This window comes from Rhinoraja longicauda, chromosome 38 (genome assembly GCF_053455715.1).
Source record: "Rhinoraja longicauda isolate Sanriku21f chromosome 38, sRhiLon1.1, whole genome shotgun sequence".
Taxonomy (NCBI): domain Eukaryota; kingdom Metazoa; phylum Chordata; class Chondrichthyes; order Rajiformes; family Arhynchobatidae; genus Rhinoraja; species Rhinoraja longicauda.
In genome coordinates, this window is record NC_135990.1 from 13,881,028 (window position 1) to 13,904,102 (window position 23,075).

At 40.1% G+C, this 23,075-nt stretch overlaps 1 protein-coding gene across 1 annotated transcript in view; it reads right to left on the reverse strand.

Annotated features, from left to right (window-relative positions):
- LOC144610945 (fibrillin-1-like) overlaps window positions 1-23,075 on the reverse strand; it is a 330,240-nt gene that overhangs the window by 27,517 nt on the left and 279,648 nt on the right. The window contains exons 58-61 of the mRNA XM_078429975.1: window positions 10,234-10,359; window positions 7,259-7,381; window positions 5,494-5,610; window positions 1,253-1,381 (exon numbers count right to left, since the gene is read on the reverse strand). Coding sequence (XP_078286101.1) covers window positions 1,253-1,381; window positions 5,494-5,610; window positions 7,259-7,381; window positions 10,234-10,359 — 495 coding nt within the window. The remainder of the gene's footprint in view (window positions 1-1,252; window positions 1,382-5,493; window positions 5,611-7,258; window positions 7,382-10,233; window positions 10,360-23,075) is intronic.

The following is a 23,075-nucleotide window of genomic DNA, read 5'->3' on the forward strand; positions in this document are numbered from 1 at the left end:
AGATTACTGCAGTACCTTTTGACAAGAATAAACACATTCTTGACTTGAAAAGTACCTTGCATATCTCCACACACAGAACATCATAGATTGGTGGTGTGTTCAATCTTTCAACGACTTAAAAAGCCAGGGTATCATTCTGAAGGCTGAGGGGAGGATCTGGGGAACAGTGGAGGCTGCCTTGTGATCACAAAACCTGGTCGGATCTGATTTTTTTTACTCCATCCATCAACTGCAACAAGCCACATTGAAAAATCTATTTGTAAACTTGCCTGATTGTCAGGTATAAGAATTCAACACTAGGTTGCAGTCAGGGAATATAGAGGAGAGCATGTGTGATCAGGTAATTTAGGTTAGAATGAGAAGTTTTAGTGGATAAGTTGGGATGCCTGGTGGGCAGAGTGTGAAGATCAGCATCCTTCTGTGGAAATGTGAGGAAAGAGGAAATTGTAAGAATTGGAAAGAGATCGGGTCAGGAGAAGTCATTGGAAAGATGTTGAGTAGAGAAAAAAAATTGAAGTATCAATGGGGCAGGCTCTCTGATCATGGATGGTGGATAGACCAAATAAGCTGGTTTCAGCTGATATAGCTCCTACATTCAGTGAAGAAATTTAAATTGGAATAATTTGAAGGTGAACTCCACATTTAATGCATCCGCAGTGATAGATACCCTGTAAGTAATATTTAAGTTGCTAATATGCCTCCTGAATCATGTTGGTAGCCCACTTCTTTCTTATCTCACTTTCTTTAAACTAAAAATGGACAGGTTGGGTTAGTCTTCAGATATATTATTAGTTTACCATTCTTTTTGACACAGAGCTGTCTATTTTAGGAGTTAAAATTCTCCCAAGCTTTTTGATAGTTGAGAAGAATTTATGATATGCACATTTTTTGTTGTTGGTAGAATCTCCATATAATCTAATCAATTTGTATCCGAGTATTAATGTATTAGAAAAACTAAAACCAAAATAAACAAATTTCCTCATGAAATTTACTTTAACATGATTGTGTAAATATTTATATCTAATTTGAATGTGATATAATATAGTTCATGTTTGAAATTTTGATCATTTCATGATTACTAGATAATCTGTCTGGGCATTTTGAATAAATAATAAATGCAAAGATAACTAGTTAAACATAGTTTTTTAATGTCGGCTTTGGAATGCAACATGTAATTAAGTATAAATTATTAATCATATCATAATTATTTGAAAGGAATGATATACTGTTACTTTTTTTGTGATTCTATTACCTTCACAGCCATGGCCAGTTTGATCCAGTAAAAATCCACGTTGGCATTCACACTGAAAGCTGCCTGGAGTATTCTGGCATACTCCTTTAGATCCACACATATTTGTTTCAGCGATGCATTCATTGTTATCTATCAAAGAAAAATTGATCAAAGCATTCAGTCAATCTATGAAAGTAATCTCTACATTTCAGACAAGCAATACATGACATACTTGTTGTCTCATTTGTTTTCTATGTAGAAACATACCACTGTTTTAATAGTGGCAGACCTGCTCTTCGAAAACAAGCTATGAATATTTGTTGGAACGATTTTAATAGCTTATTAGAGATGGTATGTGGCTGCGATTCCAGAAATGCTTAATATATTCTTTAAAGTTAGAATTTAGAAATCACAACCCTAAGTAAGCACAACTCTATTTATTGATGTGCAGTTATTTGGAGATGAAATGCTAATATAAGTACAAGAGCTCACATTTTTGTAACACAATTGTTCAAATTATAATGTTTATACAAATTATTTTGTTTATCGTCTAGTCATTAAGATGCTGTATTTTTACTTTTTTGGATAGGTCTCCAGTCTTAGCAACCACTATTAGGTGAAATATTTCCATCTCATTAAAATCCATTACTAATTGTTAGTAAGAGACTATGATAATATGTAAATAGATGGGTCATAACCAATTATTAATGATTTGTGTATCGACGGTGCTGGACATCACAGATTATCATGGCTAGAAAATAATTACTTTGTGTTAAGACTGTATATTTTGGACCAGTGTTTCCAGTATGCCAAGTTTCCTCACCAAACAATTCAACTTTGATTGGCAAGAAGCTACATTGACTTGAGAACAATTGTACTTTGTGGCCTTAAAAGGGCTGCATCCTTTTCCCGCATCTTACCAGTGGAATGATACAATGTGCTACACTGTATAGCACAAGTATCCTGAGAAAGTAATACAATATTATGAACAGCCATGGACAATGTTAATCTTGTCATGTTGAGTATTACTTAATTGGCATTATATTTTTAATAGTTAATATCTGTGCTATTTTTTCAAACTTACAATATCTATAACTAAAGTTTCAATTGGATAATTTACTCTCAGGCATTGGCCAATTCAGCTAAAAAATTGTGCATGATATATTATTCAATTTTGATTTTATTTACTTTGCCTCAGCATTCGATTCAATAGAAACAAATGAGTGTTTAATTACATTACATTACGATCAATCAATTAATAACTTTTCATAGTATAAAGTTCAAGTATTAGGTTATTATTGTAATTCTATGAAGAAAGGATGTTCATTGGAAATACACCCATTGAAAACACCAACATTTTACAGTCTGTAGTACATTCATTACACCCAGAACATGATTCCTTTTATAATGTGGATACTTTCAGATCCTACTGGCAGTTATGACCAAAGTTCCCCATGACATCACCTCAATCTTGTAACTACCTCCTTGACATTCCCATATGAAGCACTTAAAAAAACTTTATGTGGGACATAAAATGCAAACGAATCAAAGAATAAATTAAAGTCTGTAATTTAATCTTAGGTTCCAGATGAAACGAATAAAGGTTGTTCCCATGGTTCTCACCATCATTTAAACTCTTGCAACATTCTCCTACCTATCTATTATTCTGATTTATTATCACCTCAAAGCAAATAAGTCCTTTAATAACTGTTCCATATTTTTTTAATGAAATGTGACTCCTCCTTAGCACAATTGGCTCTGTATTGCAGATGAATCATTGTGAGTCACTGCATTTTTTGCACGAGACAAGTAACAAATTTGCTACAGTCACTATTTATTATTAGATTAAACATAAAATCAGCCAAATCAAGGATAGTCATGCTAACTTTTAGGAAAAAAAGTTATATGCAGAGTGCAGCCGTTGTTTTAATGCCTCGAAAAGAAATACTTTGAAATCTCAACCTGAAAGATGCTCAGAATTAAGTTAAAACCAAATTGGAGGAAAGAATTTAATCCTGGACAGAAATCTTGTTCACTTAACAAAAAATAAATAATTTGAATATGTTGTTGAGATATTTGCACATCTTTCATATAAATGGTTTAAAAAAGCTGACAATATTACAAAAAAATTGTACTTTTAATCATATATGCATAAGATACAAATATATATGCCATTCTCCAATTTTTTGTTCAATCTCTATGGTTAGACTTGCAAATGAGAAATAAATAATTATGGGAGTTTGCTTATATTGATTCTGAAACCTAGTTTTTATATAATATACAGACAATTTCCCACTTCAAAAACGTCAGATTTTACCCAATCAACTGAAACTCCAAACCAGATTGAACACTAGCACTTCACTGTAGGGCGGCATAGGCGCAGCTTTATAGACAATAGACAATAGACAATAGGTGCAGGAGTAGGCCATTCAGCCCTTCGAGCCAGCACCGCCATTCAATGCGATCATGGCTGATCACTCTCAATCAGTACCCCGTTCCTGCCTTCTCCCCATACCCCCTCACTCCGCTATCCTTAAGAGCTCTATCCAGCTCTCTCTTGAAAGCATCCAACGAACTGGCCTCCACTGCCTTCTGAGGCAGAGAATTCCACACCTTCACCACTCTCTGACTGAAAAAGTTCTTCCTCATCTCCGTTCTAAATGGCCTACCCCTTATTCTTAAACTGTGGCCCCTTGTTCTGGACTCCCCCAACATTGGGAACATGTTTCCTGCCTCTAATGTGTCCAATCCCCTAATTATCTTATATGTTTCAATAAGATCCCCCCTCATCCTTCTAAATTCCAGTGTATACAAGCCCAATCGCTCCAGCCTTTATAGCACCAAAGATCCAAGTTCAATCCTGACTACAGGTGCCGTCTGTACAGAGTTTGTACGTTCTCCTTGTGTCTGCGTGGGTATTCTCCGAGTGCTCCAGTTTCCGCCCACACTCCAAAGACATACAGGTTTGTACGTTAATGAGCTTCTGTAAATTGTAAAATTGTCCCTACTGTGTCGGACAGTGCTCGTGTACAGGATGATCGGTGTTGTCTTGGTGGGCCGAAAAGCCTGTTTCCACGCTGTATCTCTAAAGTTCAGTTAAATACTGCTCCTAGGCCTTTCATATTATGCTGTTGGAGTTCTCTGGGAGAAGGAGCAAAAATCCTCAAACTTTATTTCACTTATATTTGTTAGAAGGCTATCAGGACACAGTTCCTGCTGCCTGGTCACCACATGGAAACACAGGTCGTGCATTGGGAGCTACTTTGTTACATGTGATATGTTGGACCAGTGCAAGTGGCCACAACACACATGTCCAGATCCACGTATTCTGACCAGTTTCATACATTCTTGGAACTATAGTTTGACAGCAAACAGAATTTTCATCTTGCTGATTTTAGGTGGTTGTCTGATGACGTGGAACAAGATAGATATTGCATGGTCATTGACTTACTGAAAGATGCAAAGCTGAGTAATTTGGAATGCATCCTGTCAAGGCTCATTGATTGCCCGTTTTTTTCATAGGTTTAGATTTCGTGGAGTTTCATGTCCACAAAATAAAGATCTTACAAGGAATTACATTATTGCAAAGTACAGACTCTTGCTGGTACTTTCTCCTTGCACTTTACACCACCTTGGCAAACTGGCATTGCTAGTACTCCACCAACTCCCGACTAGATGCTGTCAGGACCCTGGCCCCAACAACGCAGAGACCAAATACTGTTGAGACACGCCTGAGTGTCTGTAGCAGCCATTAAAGCTTGGTCCCACTATTTTCACACCCCACACTTACACTGAGACACGAGAGTAAAGGCTGAGCCTGATCTATTGGCATGCAAGGCTGCAGTGAACAGGTTTTGTACCAAATCCTGATAAGAAGGAGAAGGAACATTCGAGTGAACAGAAGAACACAAATAGAAGCAGGATTAGTTCATCTGCCCCCTCAAGCCTGGAGATGAATATAGAAGCGGGTTTAGTATAAACATGATGGTTGGCAGAGATGGTGTGTCCAAGGGCCTGTCCAAAGGTAACAATCCAAGTATGAAACTTGACAGATTTTGTTGCACAACAGAGATAGAAAAAGTATTGAACTGCACAAAGCTATCCCTTGTTTCTGTGGGTCGTCACTGTCTGATATTATGTTGCAGATTTTTAAAGGTCAGTAGGCAGTCATCAGTCTCCCATTGCTTTACTGTATAAAAATTATCTGCAGTTTAACTTCATACCTTATCTATCCTGCTCGTCATCTCTCGCCAGTTACTTACCAATACATGCTGTATGATGCTGTGTGAATCCAGGAGGGCACTTACAAGTAAATCCACCAATTGTATTGACACAAAGAAACTGACAATTGTGCTGCTTTGTAGCACATTCATCCAGATCTAGAAAAAAAATCAAGTTTAAATAATGGAGTTATGAAAGCCAAATATTTTTACTGGAGCTTATTCGCCCTAAACCCAAAGAACATTATAAGTTCATTATGTATCAATGTGACAATGTATCATTGATATCCTATCCCCCCACATCCGGACCAAACTCAGATCCTGGGGGGACAGGGCTTTCTCCATCGCTGCTCCCACCCTATGGAACTCACTACCCCAAACCGTTAGAGACTCCTCCACACTCACCACATTCAAAACATCGCTGAAGTCTCACCTGTTCAGTACTGCCTTCAACCACTGAAGGTCACCTCACCTTCTGTCTCCTTTCTCTGTTCGTTTACATATTTACTTATTTATCTATTTATTCATTTCCCTATGTTCTCTAAATCTCTGTAAAGCGTCTTTGAGTATATGAAAAGCGCTATATAAATAAAATGCATTATTATTATTATTATTAAATAATAAGTATTTACATACATTTTGAGATTGGTAATAATACAACTAATGGTCCTGGAGTAACTTTACTTACGTCGGTGGTGGATCACCAATAACCAACATCTGCTTATGATTTTACTGAAAAGTACTATCAATACTAATCAAAACATATGTTATGAACATTTTTTGAAGATGATTTATTTTTAGAAACAATGTCAGCACTGCTCCAGTTGTTGCCATTTAAGGGAAGGGTAAGTACACAAAGCTAATCTATATTTATGTCTCTGCTTACCTTAATACCATTGGGAATCATGATTCCAGGCAGACACCACTGAGCCTCATATTAATTAATAGGATTTCCAAGAGAAAAATAATCTAAAAAATATACAGAGCAATACACTCTGGGCTTGATTTCCTTGTATAAATATCTTTAAGGTAGTAGATCTATTTGAAAGATTAAGTATTTTTAAGAACTCTTTAGAATAAGGATCCATATGTTTAATTCTTCTAATAGTTCACTTTTAGAGCCACCTTTTTCTCATATTTCAATTCTCTTTGTATTTATAATTAGTTAATCAGAAATGAGTATTCTACCAGAGAAGGATTTTTCCAAACATTTTTTATCTGTTTTTTAGAACTAGCTTATTTGCGCTAGGCATGTTATATGTCAACAGTACAAAATATGTGATGATAGCATCAATTAATTACAAACTGAAGCATCACCTAACATTGTTACTAATGTTTTGATAATTTCCCTGCATTTTCTATACATTCCTCATGCTGTTAACTCAGTTGCATTAATATCTCGTCTACACGAACTACATCTGATTGAAAAAGTTGGTGTCCCAATATACGCAAAATTATCCAATTCCAATTTTAATCAGGTTAAGATAGACACAAAATGCTGGAGTAACTCAGCGGCACAGGCAGCATATTTGGATAGAAGGAATGGGTGATGTTTCGGGTCTCGACCCTTCTGAAGGGTCTCGACCCAAAATGTCATCCGTTCTTTCTATCCAGAGATGCTGCTTATCCCCCGCTAAGATAATCCTGCATTTTGTGTCTATCTTTGGTGTAAACCAGCATCTACAGTTCCATCCTACACATTTAATTGGGTTAAATTTGATTTAAATCTGCTGACAAATAGTAATAAACAAAATCAAATGTGAACCAGATAGGTTATTGTAATGCAAGACATTAATATTATACTCACCTTTACAACTTTTTCCATTTGCTTGCAGCAAGTATCCTCTAGGACATGAACACTGGTAGCTCCCTTCTGTGTTCTTACAGATGAAATTACAGGGTTTTGGTGCTTGTACACATTCATCAAGATCTGGCAATTCATAAGAGTGTAAATGATAACCTTTTATGTACTATGTATGTTACTGCAATTATTAGGACAGGAGGATATATTTTTGAGAAGCTCCAAAATTAATCACAACTACTATGACATTCATGATCATCAAAATTACCGAAGTTCAATCTGAAGAAAAGTTTAATGTGACACGCTGTATGTTAAAATGAGTCATGGCATACATATTGGAGTTGTAAGTTCATTTCTAATAAATGCATAATATTTGTTATGATATCTGTTAAGTGTTGGATAAACATTGACCTAACCAATTGCTTGTCATCTTCTTAAGGGATATCTTAACCAACTTCATTCATTTATTCCTGTGCAGTTTAAGCATTTTTAATCCATCTTTGCATATTATACATTAGTGATATGAGACAATTTTCAACAATGAACAGTTAACATATAATAATTTACTCAGTGTCAAAAATCAATTTTACTTTTACGCAACTTGGGTTGCTTGGATCCATTATAAATTGTCTCAAAAATGGTCACCTCCAAGACAGAAACTGTTATTCTCTACAACTTATGGCATTGCTCAACTCTGCCTTTACTTTATATTCTCTATATTATCCCGTTACACATTGACTGGATTTTACTTTCTGCCTGTTTTCTTCTTGTTGCCCAAATAGCAGCGTATTTTATTCTCTAAAACCACTACCCCGATCTTTGCCAACTAACAGTGTCTCCAACTTAAAACTTAAAAAATTCAAAACCTTTGTTCTTAATTCACAAACCTTATAATTTCTTCACTTTGGGAAACACCTGTAATGCTGTGCCGTGGTGGGGCTGGTTGAATTATCAACTTATACCCAAGGCTACATAGTGGAGCCAGCGCTGCCGTCGCAGCTGCGGCTTGCCTGCAGTCCGTCTGTCTTTTGTGTTTTTTGTTGTTTTTGTATGAGTTGTATGAGTTGTAGTTTTAATATGGTGTAGTGTTTGTATGTTATGTGGGGGGGAGGGGGTGGGAGGGAACGGGAACTGTAAAAAAATTCTCTCTCCCGAACGGAGACACGAACTTGTTTCTGTGTCGTGTCTCCGTTCCCGTTGCGGCCTACCACCGGCCATGCACCTGGGACCACCTGGGGCTCTGGTTCGCAGAGCCCATGGCCCGGACTCACCACCTGCGGCGCTGGCTGCCTACAACAGCCTGACCTCGGGAGAAGACGGCAGGGAAGAGAAAAGACATTTTGGCCTTCCATCACAGTGAGAAGGGACTGGAGGAGACTCACTGTGATGGATGTTTCTTTTGTTTGGTGTTAGTGTATGATTGTATGTGTTATTGCATTTTTATTGATTATTCTTATTGGTCTTAATGTTTCAACTGCGGGTAATGTTTCATTTCACTACACATTTATGTGTATGTGACAAATAAACGACTATTGACTATTGACAATGGAAATGGTTGAATTATTTTCCGATATGTGCCTCATTCGAGTTACTCAAGGAAATGCAGGCAGCAGGCCAGAGATACCATACAAGACATTAATTTTTGGCACTGGAAATCATATGGATGCTGTAAGCATGTGGACATTACTTGGAAGATCAGCATTTATTGTCCATTGTCAAATGTGCTCAATGAGGTGATGGTGAACAACTGTCTTGAATGAATGGAATTCTTGGTGGATGTACTCCCACAGTGCCGTTACTTGGGTGCAGCAATAACAAAGGTTTGGCAATATATTTCAAAGGCAGGATGGCAAGTGACTTGGAGGGAAACTCACAGGAAATGAAGGGAACATTTTTATGGGCGCTTATAAAATTCTCATGTAATTCTTTAAAATAAATGGTTAGCTTGAAAGCAGAATCAAGACGGTTGCACGTTTTAATCAGAAGATAATTGACTAGAGCGAAGTTGAACAATCCCTCCTCCAACTTTTGTTGATATTTTCTGTACTTCCCATTCTGCTATCTGTGACATTGCCTTCAGTCCTTCAGCAGTACATTCTGGAATTCTCCCCATTTGCTCCTTAACTTAAAACCCCCCTTCTATAACAATGTACCCGGTTATCTATTCTAATCTTGCAGTCACGTATTTGTAAAATATCTTGCTATATTTTCTATATTATAGATGTTACATACTTGGATGTTTTGCCAAGACTAAAAATAATGGAACATAAAATTAAATCAATATTTATTCCTCATAAATAAATTGAATTATTGAAGTGTTTGATTCCATTGGTGATATCAAGCTTGAAAGAGTTCAGAAAAGATTTACAAAGATGTTGCCAGCATTAGAGGGTATATGAGCTGTAAGGAGAGGTTGAGTAGGCTGGGTCTCAATTCTATGGAACGTAGGATGATGAAGGGGGATCTTATAGAGGTGTGGAAAATCATGAGAGGAATATATTGGGTAGATGCACAGAGTCTCTTGCCCAGAGTAGGGGAATCGAGGACCAGAGGACATAGGTTCAAGGTGAAGGGGAAAAGATTTAATAGGAATCTGAGGGGTAACTTTTTCACTCAAAGGGTGGTGAATGTCTGGAACGAGCTGCAAGAGGGTTAGTTGAGGCTGGGACTATCCCATCGTTTAAGAAACAGTTAGACAGGTACATGGATTGGACAGGTTTGGAGGGATATGGACCAAGCTCAGGCAAGTGGGACTAGTGTGGCTGGGACATTGTTAGCCAGTGTGGGCAAGTGGCCTGTTTCCCCACTGTATCACTCTATGACTTTATCAGTTTAAATATTATATTCAAAAATAAATGACTACAATTTATCACATGGCAAATTAAGTTCTTCATTACTGGTAACCATTATTTTTTTACCCTATCCTTCAATCTCCGTATAATTATAATCTTGTACCCACAATTTTCTTTTAAAATACTTACCCACACACGATGTTCCAGTGAGGCCTGTGGTGTATCCAGTCTTGCACAGACACCGATATGACCCAACAGTATTAATGCACTGTCCATTCTGGCATGTGTTTGCAAGGACTCGGCATTCATCAATATCTGAAAGAAAACAAAATAGAATTGAAAGTAACTCCAGATATATCGCTGTATCTCTAGAACTAAAAACTAAAACAATATCATACAACTGGGCTAAAATAATGTTTTTTCTCATTGGTGTTGATTTTTAATATGGCAGAATTACAAAGCAGTTGCCTTCATATTGCCATCATCACTAAATATTAATTTTCCTTCTGAGTTAAAGCAGTAAGCGCTGACAGGATAATTGACTGCGATTTATCCCGATACCAAGCCTGTTCTAAGGTAAACGTTTTGTTCTTATAGAATTATACCAGACAAAATACACTGTACATAATAGGACATCTAAAATAATCAAATGGGCCAGATGCAAAAATGAACATTTATTGGGAATTTTGAAGTGATGTTCCTTATATTAAAAATTTTGTAACAGCATCTGAAAGCAATAGTAACAGTATTAAAACACAAATTTCTGGAGGAACTCAGTGGGTCACACAGCACCTGTGAAGAGAATGGACAGGCGACGTTTCGGGTTGGATAAGTAATAGTATTAACTTTGCAACACAAGTATGTGTTGCACACATATGTTGCAAATAGGTCGCCCCTCAAAGTGTTATATTTCTATATCACTTATGAATTCTCTACTACCTGAATTCACATGAGAAAGGTATTAAATTTTAAGGTAGCACTAAAGCAGGTTGTAGAATCAGATGGAATTATTATTTTTAAGAAACACATTTGGACAGGTGCGTAAATGGACAAGACATAGACTTATTAAGGGCAAATGGGATTAGTGTTGATGGGGAAAAAAAGATTGACATGGTGGTGCCGTGCAAAAAGGTAAATTCTGAACGGTATGTCTCTGTGACTCAAAATCTAGCATACATTTATACTGAATATGTAAATCACAAACTTCCTCCCAATTTGTTGGACACAAAAGACTACATGATTTTGTATGGCCAAATTAACAATCCTTCAAATACTTTAATTATCATATCACAAGATATATCTTAACATTTTTATTGTTAAAATTCTTAAGTGATTATGTCAAACACTTCTGTAACTTATTAGTCCAGAATCTGTGGTCAGTATTCACTGATGACATTCAAAAGTAGTTTAGATATTTCTTGTGTGGTTTGGCCCAATGGAAACTTGCAGCACGGAGCTGGTTTTAGCTCTCACAGAAAGGCACTGCTACAGTGTAATGGATACATGTATGTGGGGGTGCGGTGAAGGAAGGACAAAGTAACTTTGGCCACAAATAAAGCTGAGAAGACATTTCACTATTTTAAGTATTCAAAAGCTGTCAGAACCAATAAAATCCATCTAAAATATAAAAAATAAAATGAAAACTTGAAACGCTTAATATACTGTAATTAAATACATCTGAAGGATTTTTACAATAAAAATCTAAATCAATTTTCCCCTACCAATGTTTCTCACAGCCACTCCCCTTCATTGAAATAAATGAAAAAGCCGTCCATTTTGCAGGTCCAGCCTTTTGCAAGAGATCTGTGAGGATTCCTCACTGAAAATGATTTGGAAATTACAGCAAATTCTGGCTCCCACGCTGAATTTCATGAGGGTTGTGACATTAGAATGCATTCCAAAATATAATGAATTATTATCTGCAACCTCATGGCTTATATTTTTTCTGTAATCCTCCTAGATTTCTGGCCTAATACACTTGTATAATGTATGTTTTGTGTATATGTATATTGTGTATATTGTCTATGGCCATATCACAACCAAGTAATGCAGGTATCCATGAGGTATGACTAAATATATTCTACAAACTGCTATCTTATCAATAATATTCCTCTGTACACCCATAGAATCACAACAGCATGGATCCAATACCATTCTAAAAAAGCGTATAGTCTAACACCAATTTAATGATTTGATGAGACTTCACTGAATAATGCCTTGTCAAAAAGTTTCGGATTCATAGAGTCAAAGAGTGATATAGTGTGGGAACAGGCCCTTTGGTCTAACTCGCCCACACCGGCCAACAATGTCCCAGCTACACTAGAACCATTTGCCTGCACTTGGTCCATATCCCTCCAAGCCTGTCCTATCCATGTACCTGTCTAATTGTTTCTTAAACGATTAGATAGTTCCAGCCTCAACTACCTCCTCTGGCAGCTTGTTCCACACACCCACCACCCTTTGTGTGAAAAAGTTACCCCTCAGATTCCTATTAGATCTTTTCCCCTTTACCTTGAACCTATGTCCTCTGGTCCTCGATTCCCCTACTCTGGGCAAAAGACTGTGCATCTACCAGATCTATTCCTCTCATGATTTTGTATACCTCTATCAGATCTCCCCTCATCCTCCTGCGCTCCATGGAATAGAGACCCAGCTTACTCAACCTCTCCCTATAGCTCACACCCTCTAGTCCTGGCAACATCCTCGTAAATCTTTTCTGAACCCTTTCAAGCTTGACAATATCTTTCCTATAACATGGTGCTCAGAACTGAACACAATATTCTAAATGCGGTCTCACCAATGTCTTATACAACTGCAACATGATCTCCCAACTTCTATACTCCGTACTGAGATGAAGGCCAATGTGCCAAAAGCCTTTATGACCACTTTATCTACCCGTGACTCAACCTTCAAGGAACCATGCACCTGTACTCCTAGATCTCTCTGGTCTACAACACTACCCAGAGGCCTACCATTTACTGTGTAGGTCCTGCCCTTGTTCGTCAGCACAAAATGCAACACCTCACACTTTTCTGTATTAAATTCCATCAACCATTCCTCCGTCCAACTGGCCAATCGATCCAGATCCTGTTGCAATCTTGCACAACCATTTTCACTATCTGCAAAACCACTAACTTTTGTATCAACAGCACATTTGCTAATCGTATCATCAGCAAATATGCTAATCTTATCATCAGCAAACTTTCTAATCTCATGTAGGATAAGTGTAAATGGGTTGGTACTGGTTGGATTTGGGGGCTGAAGGCCCAAAGCCCATCTATGACACTGTGACTTTGCATTCCTTAACCTGACAGACAAACTTGTTAGATTCTTCACTTTGTGTTAATCACATTGTTAAATAAGAATCAAGCATAGTGGCAGTGCTTTCTCTTGTAGACAAAACGATGCCGCTATGCATATCGTTCCTTACTGTTGATGTCTACGGTTGATTGTCATTCTATAAGCTGCTTGAGATGTTTAAGAGCCTGACCACCTAATGTAATGAATACATTTCATTTTTTAAAGGTTAGTAATCTTATTGAAATATTTAAAATCCCCAAAAATTGAAAATCTAGTTTTATCTTTTTATAGATGCTGGTACCATCACAAATTAAGCATGTCAAATATTTTGTGTTGGACTCAAGAGAATTTTCATTGTGACCAGCATCATCACATTTTTCCTCTTTTGTTTCTCAAGGCATGCTACTCAAAATCAACCAGAATCTAGAGGAACTTAAACTGACAGGCACCACACAATAAAACCAGAAAATGCTGAAGTAGGCTAGGTAGCATTTGTGGAGGGAGAAACAAGGAAGTGTTTCAAGTCACAGATCCATTTATTGGAATTGTTTATTGATCTGAAACATTTATCTCTCTACAAATGCTGCTTAACCTGCTGAGTGTTCCCAAAATAAAGACACAAGCGACAAGAGCTACCCTCATATTTTACTTGGATCGCTTACAACCCAGCAGTATGAACGTTGAATTCTCTAATTTTAAGTAATTTCTATTTACATTGCCCACCCCTCCCCCTTCCTTTCCCTTAGCTGTTTAACCAATTTCTTAGCTCTCCACATTGTATCCCTCTTGAATTCACACCTTCACAAGCCAACAATTTGCCCACCAGGGCACCACCCTGCCTGAGGTAATTTGTGGCCAGCCCTGATTGGTGTTTTCTCGCCTCCAGCTCTTCACCCCTCACCCCCACCCTCTACTTTCAGTCTGAAGAAGGGTCCCAACCCAAAACATCGCATATCCTTTTTCTCCAGACATGCTGCCTGACCCGCTGAGTTACTATAGCACTTTGTCTACCAAAGGGCAAGTTAAACAAGTTAGTGTGTGAATGGGAAGGGGAGCTGAAATTATATGCCACTGGAAGCTCCAGGTAGATGGCCATTGCAGACAATTTGCATGTAGACAGGTGGCATGTCATTTCAATTCCCCTTCCCATTCCCACACCAATCTGTCTGTCCTCAGCCTTCTCTTCTGCCAACAGCATTTGGTTAGCTTAATGTTATGAATGAATTTTCCAATTCCCTCTGTGTTTCTTTCCCACTGTCAGTCTATCCTGAGTCTCTTTCTCTTTGTTGCCCTTTTCTTTCCCTTAACCCCCCCCCCCCTCCAACACCTAGACTAGTTCCATTTGCTCCTCTATCTAGGTTTCCACTCCCTTGGTTCACTTTCCTATCCCCTCCTCCACCTGGTTTCGTCTGCCCATCACCCATCCAATTCTACCCTTTCTCTCTCCCCTCTGCCAGCTGGTTCCATCTGCCTTTTTTCTTTTCCTACGATTACTCCATCTACCTATCATCCTCCCCTCATCAGGTTCCACACCTGCTGAATTTTGCCAGTGTTTTTTCTACTTTCTGCATTAATTTTAGATTTTCAGTATTGTTTTTTTGTGTTTTTCAAAAGATTTTACTGAAATCTAACCACTGCTTCTGGCAGCACAAATACATTTAAGCTGAGATTTAAAATAGTAAGTTTCAGAAGTATAAAGCAAGAAGCAGGTGTAAGGAACAGCTAGTGGATGGAGCAGTGTGAAGTTGATGTTGGAAGGCTAATGTTGTTGGTCTTCGTCAGTTGTTATGAATGGAAATTTGGATCCCAATAGGCCAGTTTTAAAAATAATCTTGATTCTGAGCAAATTCTACTTAAAACATACTTTGATCTTCTGTTAGATCTAGAAAGAGCAAATGCAGAGTTGCCAATTCCCATAATCATAAATACAAACATAATTCCATAATTTAGAGCAGCTCAGCTTTATGAAAACCTTTCAGCCAAAACATAGCAAATCTTGTGTATTTAGTTTTAATAAACAGGCTGCAAGTACAGCTGGTGTATATCACAAACTCTAATATTTTGTGTATTGGATAATGTCGCCTTGGTTGGCATAGTCTCTGACGTTCTAATGAACTTCTTGCATAGTCACTGCAATTGCAAAGAATGCCTCTGGCAATCAAATCTATAATTTCTGATGTTGTTGAAGAAGCTAGCAATCTAAGCATTGTCCCACAAACTTCCTTTATCCCGAAATAAGAGTGAGAAAAGATGCTACCAGCTAAAATACAAAAGGTATTAAAAGTAGATGACTCACATAACATGGACCTATAATCTGCAAATATTAATTTGTTTCAATTGAAGTGATTAATTTTCTCCAATATAGATAAATCTTTAGGAATGAATGCATGCTGCTTTCTGTCAATAAACTACATCTACTGAACTAACATGATCTGAAAAACATATCCTAAAATTTTCATAAGATGAAAATCTGAGATGCTTTGAGCCACTAAACCAGCCATTAAAAATCTAGAAGCGCCTCAGTTTAAAGAAATATTGTACATATCATATCTTTGAGTTGAAAACTTGGGCAATTTACCAATTATCTTTCAAAATAAATCATTGGTATTAAGATCTTGTGGAATTCTTGCACAATTTGTTTATATTGAACCTTCCATACAAATAACTTGAAGCACTTGTGATACTGATCAGCCAAATTGCGCGATTTGTTCGTAATTACCCACAAGTAAAACTTTTTCATACTTTTACCACAATCAACATCAATTTCCATGCAGATCAATCATTTGTCTCAAATCACTTTGCCAAGATATTTGGATCATTTCATATATATATAATACAATATGCAATGGACAATTCAAGATTCAAGAGATTCAAGATAGCTTTATTTGTCATCCAATATTGGACGAAATTCAGTCACCCACAGTCCAACAATAAAAGCATTAAATAGGCATTAAAATTACACAATGATCGAGTATTACTATTACAGCGAGGAAGCATAGGGTTTATTACTTAAATTATAGGCCCAGATTTTACAGAGCGATGTTCAGTTGCCTGCGTAACTGCTCACGTGTATGAAATACCTGCCTGCCTGTAAATGTATGAATCTTCAGGTATGCACTGTGCATGAAGAGATCCTAAAATTGTATCCTGCTATTGACTTAAGTGTTCTGTCTGAGCTCCAATAGTGGACATCAGAATCTGGCAAGGAATCACAAATTTGCAACAATTTTCCACCAAGAAGAATCTGCACAAGCAATCTGTGCCAGGTGGACCTGGCAAAAGGACAACTTCTCCATTATTCAATGGATGGAAACGGCTATGATGGATGGTTATTTAGTTTATAGTTTCTTAAATTGCCGGGGTTTATGTAAACATTTTTAATGGTTTCAATTTATGATTTAAAGTAGAAATGTAATATTTAAACTTTTTTGTTTAGTTTAGTTTATTATTGTCATGAGTACCAAGGTACAATGAAAAGCTTTTGTTTGCGTGTTTCCAGTCGAAGAAAATACAATCAAGCCGTCCACAGTGCACAGAGAATGGTGAAAGAGTGCAACATTGAGTGCAAGATAAAATCTGGTAAAGTTAACAATAATTTAAAGGTCTCCAATATGGTAGATAGGACATCAGGACTGCAATCTAGCTGATGAGAGAACTGTTCAGTTGCCTGATAACAGCTGGCAAGAAACTGTTCCTGAATCCTGAGATATGCATATTCAAACTTCTGGACCTCTTGCCTGATGGAAGAGGGGAGAACCAGGCTGTGATATGCTTTCTTTGGCACATCTGTTGAGGGTTGGGGGGGACATGCCAAATTTCCTAAACTTTCTAAGGAAGTAGAGGTGTTGGTGTGCTTTCTTGCCATTGCATCGATATGGCTGGTCCAGGATAAATTGCTAGCGATATTTATACCTCGGAAATTGTTTAACTGTTTAAATCGATTTTGAGTTTTTGAATATCAGAAAAATGTTTTCTTTTGGTTGGCCTTCTTCTTCTTGCATTTGAGGCAGCAGAAGTTGTGTAACGCCCTCCAGGCGCTGTAGCCAGTGCAATGTGCTGTTGTCGAGGGCCATGAGGTCTACTCCTCCACCAGGGGGATGGAGGACAGTGCAATCGAAAATGACGTGCTGCAATGTTTGCTGGTCTGCTCCACACCGCAGGCTGCTGATGGACGCAACCCCCAACGATGCATGTTGGCGTTGAACCGGCCGACCCCTGTGCGGAGCCGGTTCAGGGCGACCCACTCTTTGCGGGGCATGTCCGAGCCGGGTGGGGCTGTGGTGTTCGGTGCGACAGTGAATTGAGGAGGTCGCAATGTCTGTTCTCAGCTGGTTCTCCATGCTCCTAGTATGTTGAAACTGGAGCCACAGAGGGTCGCTGCATGACAGGAGAAAGGGTGACGAGATGACAGGCGTTGAGGTCCCAGTTGCTGTGAATCCTGGGCGAGGTGGTGCAAAGGATGTTTGGCGTCCGATGGGGCCTTGCACACCAGCCTATGAGTGAAGAACTCTCTGCGAAGCTTGGTGGGTGCGATACCTGCGAGCACCGGCAGGAGATCCGTCAGAGTAGGGTGTAGGCAGCCAGTGATGATCCGCATGGCGTCGTTGAGGGTGACGTCTAGCTTGCTGGTATGAGCGCTGCGGCACCATGTTGGGGGCTCATGTTGTTCATGGGGCTCATGTTGTCGACCCCCTCGTGGTGAGCCCTGTCAACTGACCCCAGTCAGGCGAACGACAACAAACAGAGACAGCAGAAGCAGAAAAAACAGCTTGCAGCCCAAATGTAACCTCAGTTGCTGCAGCTTGGCGCCAAACTGGAGCATGCGCCCTCCTTAGGGCAGGCACCTACGGATGTCATCACCCTGCTGCAGCTGAATACATAAGGCCTCACCAAGGCGAAAACCACCATCATTGAACATCTGCTACAGACCCACAAAGTCACTGCAATCCTGCTCCAAGAGACCCACATAAGTGACAGCTCCCATCTGAAGATACCTGGTTATACCCTGGCCGCCTACACTGAGAGCGACACCCACGGGATTGCCACCTTTGTAAGGAACACAGCAAAATGGAAAGCGATTGCAACGTCTCCTCCTGACTCCGTCGTGGAATGGACGGCAACGCAAGTCGAAGGTGTCACTGTCATCAATGTATACAAGCCACCTTCTACCAGGCTTCACAAAGACTCCATCCACGCCTTTGGTTCGCCCTGCATGGTCGCTGGAGACTTTGGTTGGCCTTAACACCAAGCTAAGAGAAGTGGTGGCAAATGGAGGCTCACCCTAGCCTGCTAACATAGACTTGTTTGAATGTTTGTGCGTACCCATGTTCTGTACCCCTGCCCAATTCACAGAAAGATATCAAAGCCATATTGTCTCAAAGGGCCTTGCTAGAACAGAGGTGGTTTCTCTCAACAAGTTCCTATTGCAGTTTCCATACAAAGTAAGTACAATCTTTCTTTAGATCAGCGATGTACATAGACCACACACTATAGGCTGTATAAGAAAATAACTGCAGATGCTGGTACAAATCGAAGGTATTTATTCACAAAATGCTGGAGTAACTCAGCAGGTCAAGCAGCATCTCAGGAGAGAAGGAATGGGTGACGTTTTGGGTCGAGACCCTTCTTCAGACTGATGTCAGGGGGGCGGGACTAAGGAAGGATATAGGTGGAGACAGGAAGATAGAGGGAGATCTGGGAAGGAGGAGGGGAAGGGAGGGACAGAGGAACTATCTAAAGTTGAAGAAGTCGATGTTCATACCACTGGGCTGCAAGCTGCCCAGGCGAAATGAGGTGCTGTTCCTCCAATTTCCGGTGGGCCTCACTATGGCACTGGAGGAGGCCCATGACAGAAAGGTCAGACTGGGAATGGGAGGGTGAGTTGAAGTACTCGGCCACCGGGAGATCAGTTTGGCCAACGCGGACCGAGCGCAGGTGTTGAGCGAAGCGATCGCCGAGCCTGCGCTTGGTTTCGCCGATGTAAATAAATTGACATCTAGAGCAGCGGATGCAATAGATGAGATTGGAGGAGGTGCAGGTGAACCTCTGACTCACCTGGAAAGACTGTTTGGGTCCTTGGATGGAGTTGAGGGGGGAGGTAAAGGGCAGGTGTTGCATCTCCTGCGGTTGCAGGGGAAATTGCCCGGGGATGGGGTGGTTTGGGTAAGAAGGGACGAGTGGACCAGGGAGTTACGGAGGGAACGGTCTCTGCGGAACGCAGAGAGGGGAGGGGATGGGAAGATATGGCCAGTGGTGGGGTCCCGTTGTAGGTGACGGAAATGTTGGTGGATGATTTGTTGGATCCGCTGGCTGGTGGGGTGGAAGGTGAGAACGAGGGGGATTCTGTCCTTGTTGCGAGTGGGGGGAGGGGGAGCAAGAGCGGAGCTGCGGGATGTAGAAGAGACCCTAGTGAGAGCCTCATCTATAATGGAAGAGGGGAAGCCCTGTTTCCTGAAGAATGAGGACATCTCTGACTCCCTAGTGTGAAACACCTCATCCCGGGCGCAGATGCGGTGTAGACAGAGGAATTGGGAGTAGGGGATAGACTTTTTGCAGGGGACCGGGTGGGAAGAAGTGTAGTCCAGATAGCTGTGCGAGTCAGTGGGTTTATAGTAAATGTCCGTCACTAGTCTGTCTCCTGTGATGGAGATGGTGAGGTCCAGAAACAGGAGGGAGATGTCGGAGATAGTCCAGGTATATTTAAGGGCAGGATGGAAATTGGAACTGAAGTATATGAAATCAGTGAGTTCTGCATGGGTACAAGAGGTAGCACCAATGCAGTCGTCGATGTAGCGGAGGTAGAGTTCGGGGATGGGGCCGGTGTACGGCCGGAACAGGGATTGTTCGACGTACCCGACAAAGAGGCAGGCATAGCTAGGGCCCATGTGCGTGCCCATAGCTACGCCTCTGGTTTGGAGGAAGTGGGAGGAGTCAGAGGAGAAGTTGTTAAGAGTAAGAACCAGCTCTGCTAGGCGGTGGAGAGTGTTGGTAGATGGGGATTGGTTGGTTCTACGGTCGAGGAAGAAACGGAGGGCTTCGAGACCATCCTTGTGGGGGATGGAAGTGTAGAGTGACTGCAAATTCTGAGCCACCCAGGCAGAATAGGAGATGTGGTTCCTCCAGTTTTTTGTGTAGCTTCATGCTGGCAATGGAGGATGCCCAGGATGGAAAGGTCAGTATGGGAATGGGTAGGGGAGTTATAATAGTTTGCAACTTGGAGATCCAGCAGGCCTTGTGTCCGAACGCAAATGTTCAGCGAAAAGGTCTCACTGGTGTAATGAAGGTCACGTCAGAAATACCGAATGAAATAGATCAGGTTAGAAGAGGTGCACATGAACTTCTGTCTTACCTGAAAGGATTATTGGGAGAAGGTAAGGGGAAAGGATGTGAGGGGGAGGCATCAATACTTGAACCTCTATATCCTTTAGATGCTGTTCTATGTTTTCAAGCTATTTAGCTTAATGGGCTCATGAAAGTATTTTTTTCCATTTTATTCTCCATAGGATGGATGCAGTGCTGCCGAGTTCAACATTTCATGGTCATGCCTGATTGCCCTTGAGGAGATAGTGGTAAGTAACTTTATTGAACCATTGCAGTTTTTATAGTAAAGGTACTTTCATGGTGCTGGTAAAGCGTTCCAGGATTCTGACACTGTGAAAGTATATTTCTAAGCCATAGATATTTGTCTTGGAGGGAATTCTGCAGGTTATGACATTCCTACACCCCGGTCTCTGTGATGCATTTTGTGGGTTTGGCCACAAAAGTTTTGGCCATGTTGAGTTGCTGAATTTTTTAAAATATGGTTAATACTGCGACCACAGTATGCTGCTGGGATGGAAATAAATATGGTGGAGGATGGATTGTCAACCAAGTAAATTTAGTTTGTCTTTCTGTGGATGATGTTGAGGTTGTTGACTGTTGTTGGAGCAACACTCATCCAGGCAAGTGAGAATATGGCATTACTCTCCTAACTTAGAGATGGCGGAAGGCCATTGACAGTCAAGAAGGAAGTTATTCATCATAAGTTACCTAGTCTCTAAACTGCTTTTGTAATATTTATGTTGTTGGTTCAGTTAATTTTCTGGTCAATTTTGACACCCTTATATTCATGGCAAATGTTTTGACAATGGTAACAATCAATGGTAACAATGGTAACAACCAACAGGTCTGAAGGTGTGGTAGTTGGATTTTCATTTGTTAAGAGATGGCACTTGTATGACCTCGGTACTACAGGTCACTTAGAAACATAGAAAATAGGTGCAGGAGGAGGTCATTCGGCCCTTCATTGTGATCATGGCTGATCGTCCCCACTCCAAAGACGTACAGGTTTGTAGGTTAATTGGCTGGGTAAATGTAAAAAATTGTCCCTAGTGGGTGTAGGATAGTGTTAATGTACGGGGATCGCTGGGCGGCACGGACTTGGAGGGCCGAAAAGGCCTGTTTCCGGCTGTATATATATGATATGATATGATAATAACCCGTGCCTGCCTTCCCATATCCCTTGATTCCACTAGCCCCTAGAGCTCTATCTAACTCTCTCTTAAATCCATCCAGTGATTTGGCTTCCATTGCCCTCTGTGGCAGAGAATTCCACAAATTCACAACTCTCTGGGTGAAAAAGTTCCTTCTCACCTCAGTTTTAAATGGCCTCCCCTTTATTCTAAGACTGTGGCCCCTGGTTCTGGACTCGCCCAACATTGGGAACATTTTTCCTGCATCTAGCTTGTCCAGTCCTTTTATAATTTTATATGTTTCTATAAGATCCCCTCTCATCCTTCTAAACTCCAGTAAATACAAGCCTAGTCTTTTCAATCTTTCCTCATATGTCAGTCCCGCCATCCCAGGGATCAATCTCGTGAACCTACGCTGTACTGCCTCAATTACAAGGATGTCCTTCCTCAAATTAGGAGACCAAAACAGTGCACAATACTCCAGATGTGGTCTTACAAGGGCCCTATACAACTACAGAAGAAACTCTTTACTCCTATACTGAAATCCTCTTGTTATGAAAGCCAACATTCCATTAGCTTTCTTCACTGCCTGTTGTACCTGCACGCCAACTTTCAGTGACTGGTGTACAAGGACACCCAGGTCTCGCTGCACCTCCCCTTTACCTAAACTAACTCCATTGAGATAATAATCTGCTTCCTTGTTTCTGCCGCCAAAGTGGATAACCTCACATTTATTTATATTATACTGCATCTGCCACTCATCTGCCCACTCACTCAACCTGTTCAGGTCACCCTACAGCCTTTTAACATCCTCTTCACAGTTTACACTGCCACCCAGCTTTGTGTCATCCGCAAACTTGTTAGTGTTGCTTCTAATTCCCTCTTCAAAATCATTAATATATATGGTAAACAGTTGCGGCCCCAACACCGAGCCTTGCGGCACTCCACTCAACACTGCCTGCCATTCTGAAAAGGACCCATTTACTCCTACTCTTTGCTTCCTGTCTGCCAACCAATTTTCTATCCATGTCAACACCCTACCCCCAATACCATGTGCTCTAATTTTAGTCACCAATCTCCCGTATGGGACCTTATCAAAGGCTTTCTGAAAGTCTAGATACACTACATCCACTGGCTCCCCTTCATCCATTTTACTTGTCACGTCCTCAAAAAATTCCAGAAGATTAGTCAAGCAAGATTTCCCTTTCATAAATCCATGCTGACTTGGACTTATCCTTTTACTGCTATCCAAATGCACCGTTATTACCTCTTTAATAATTG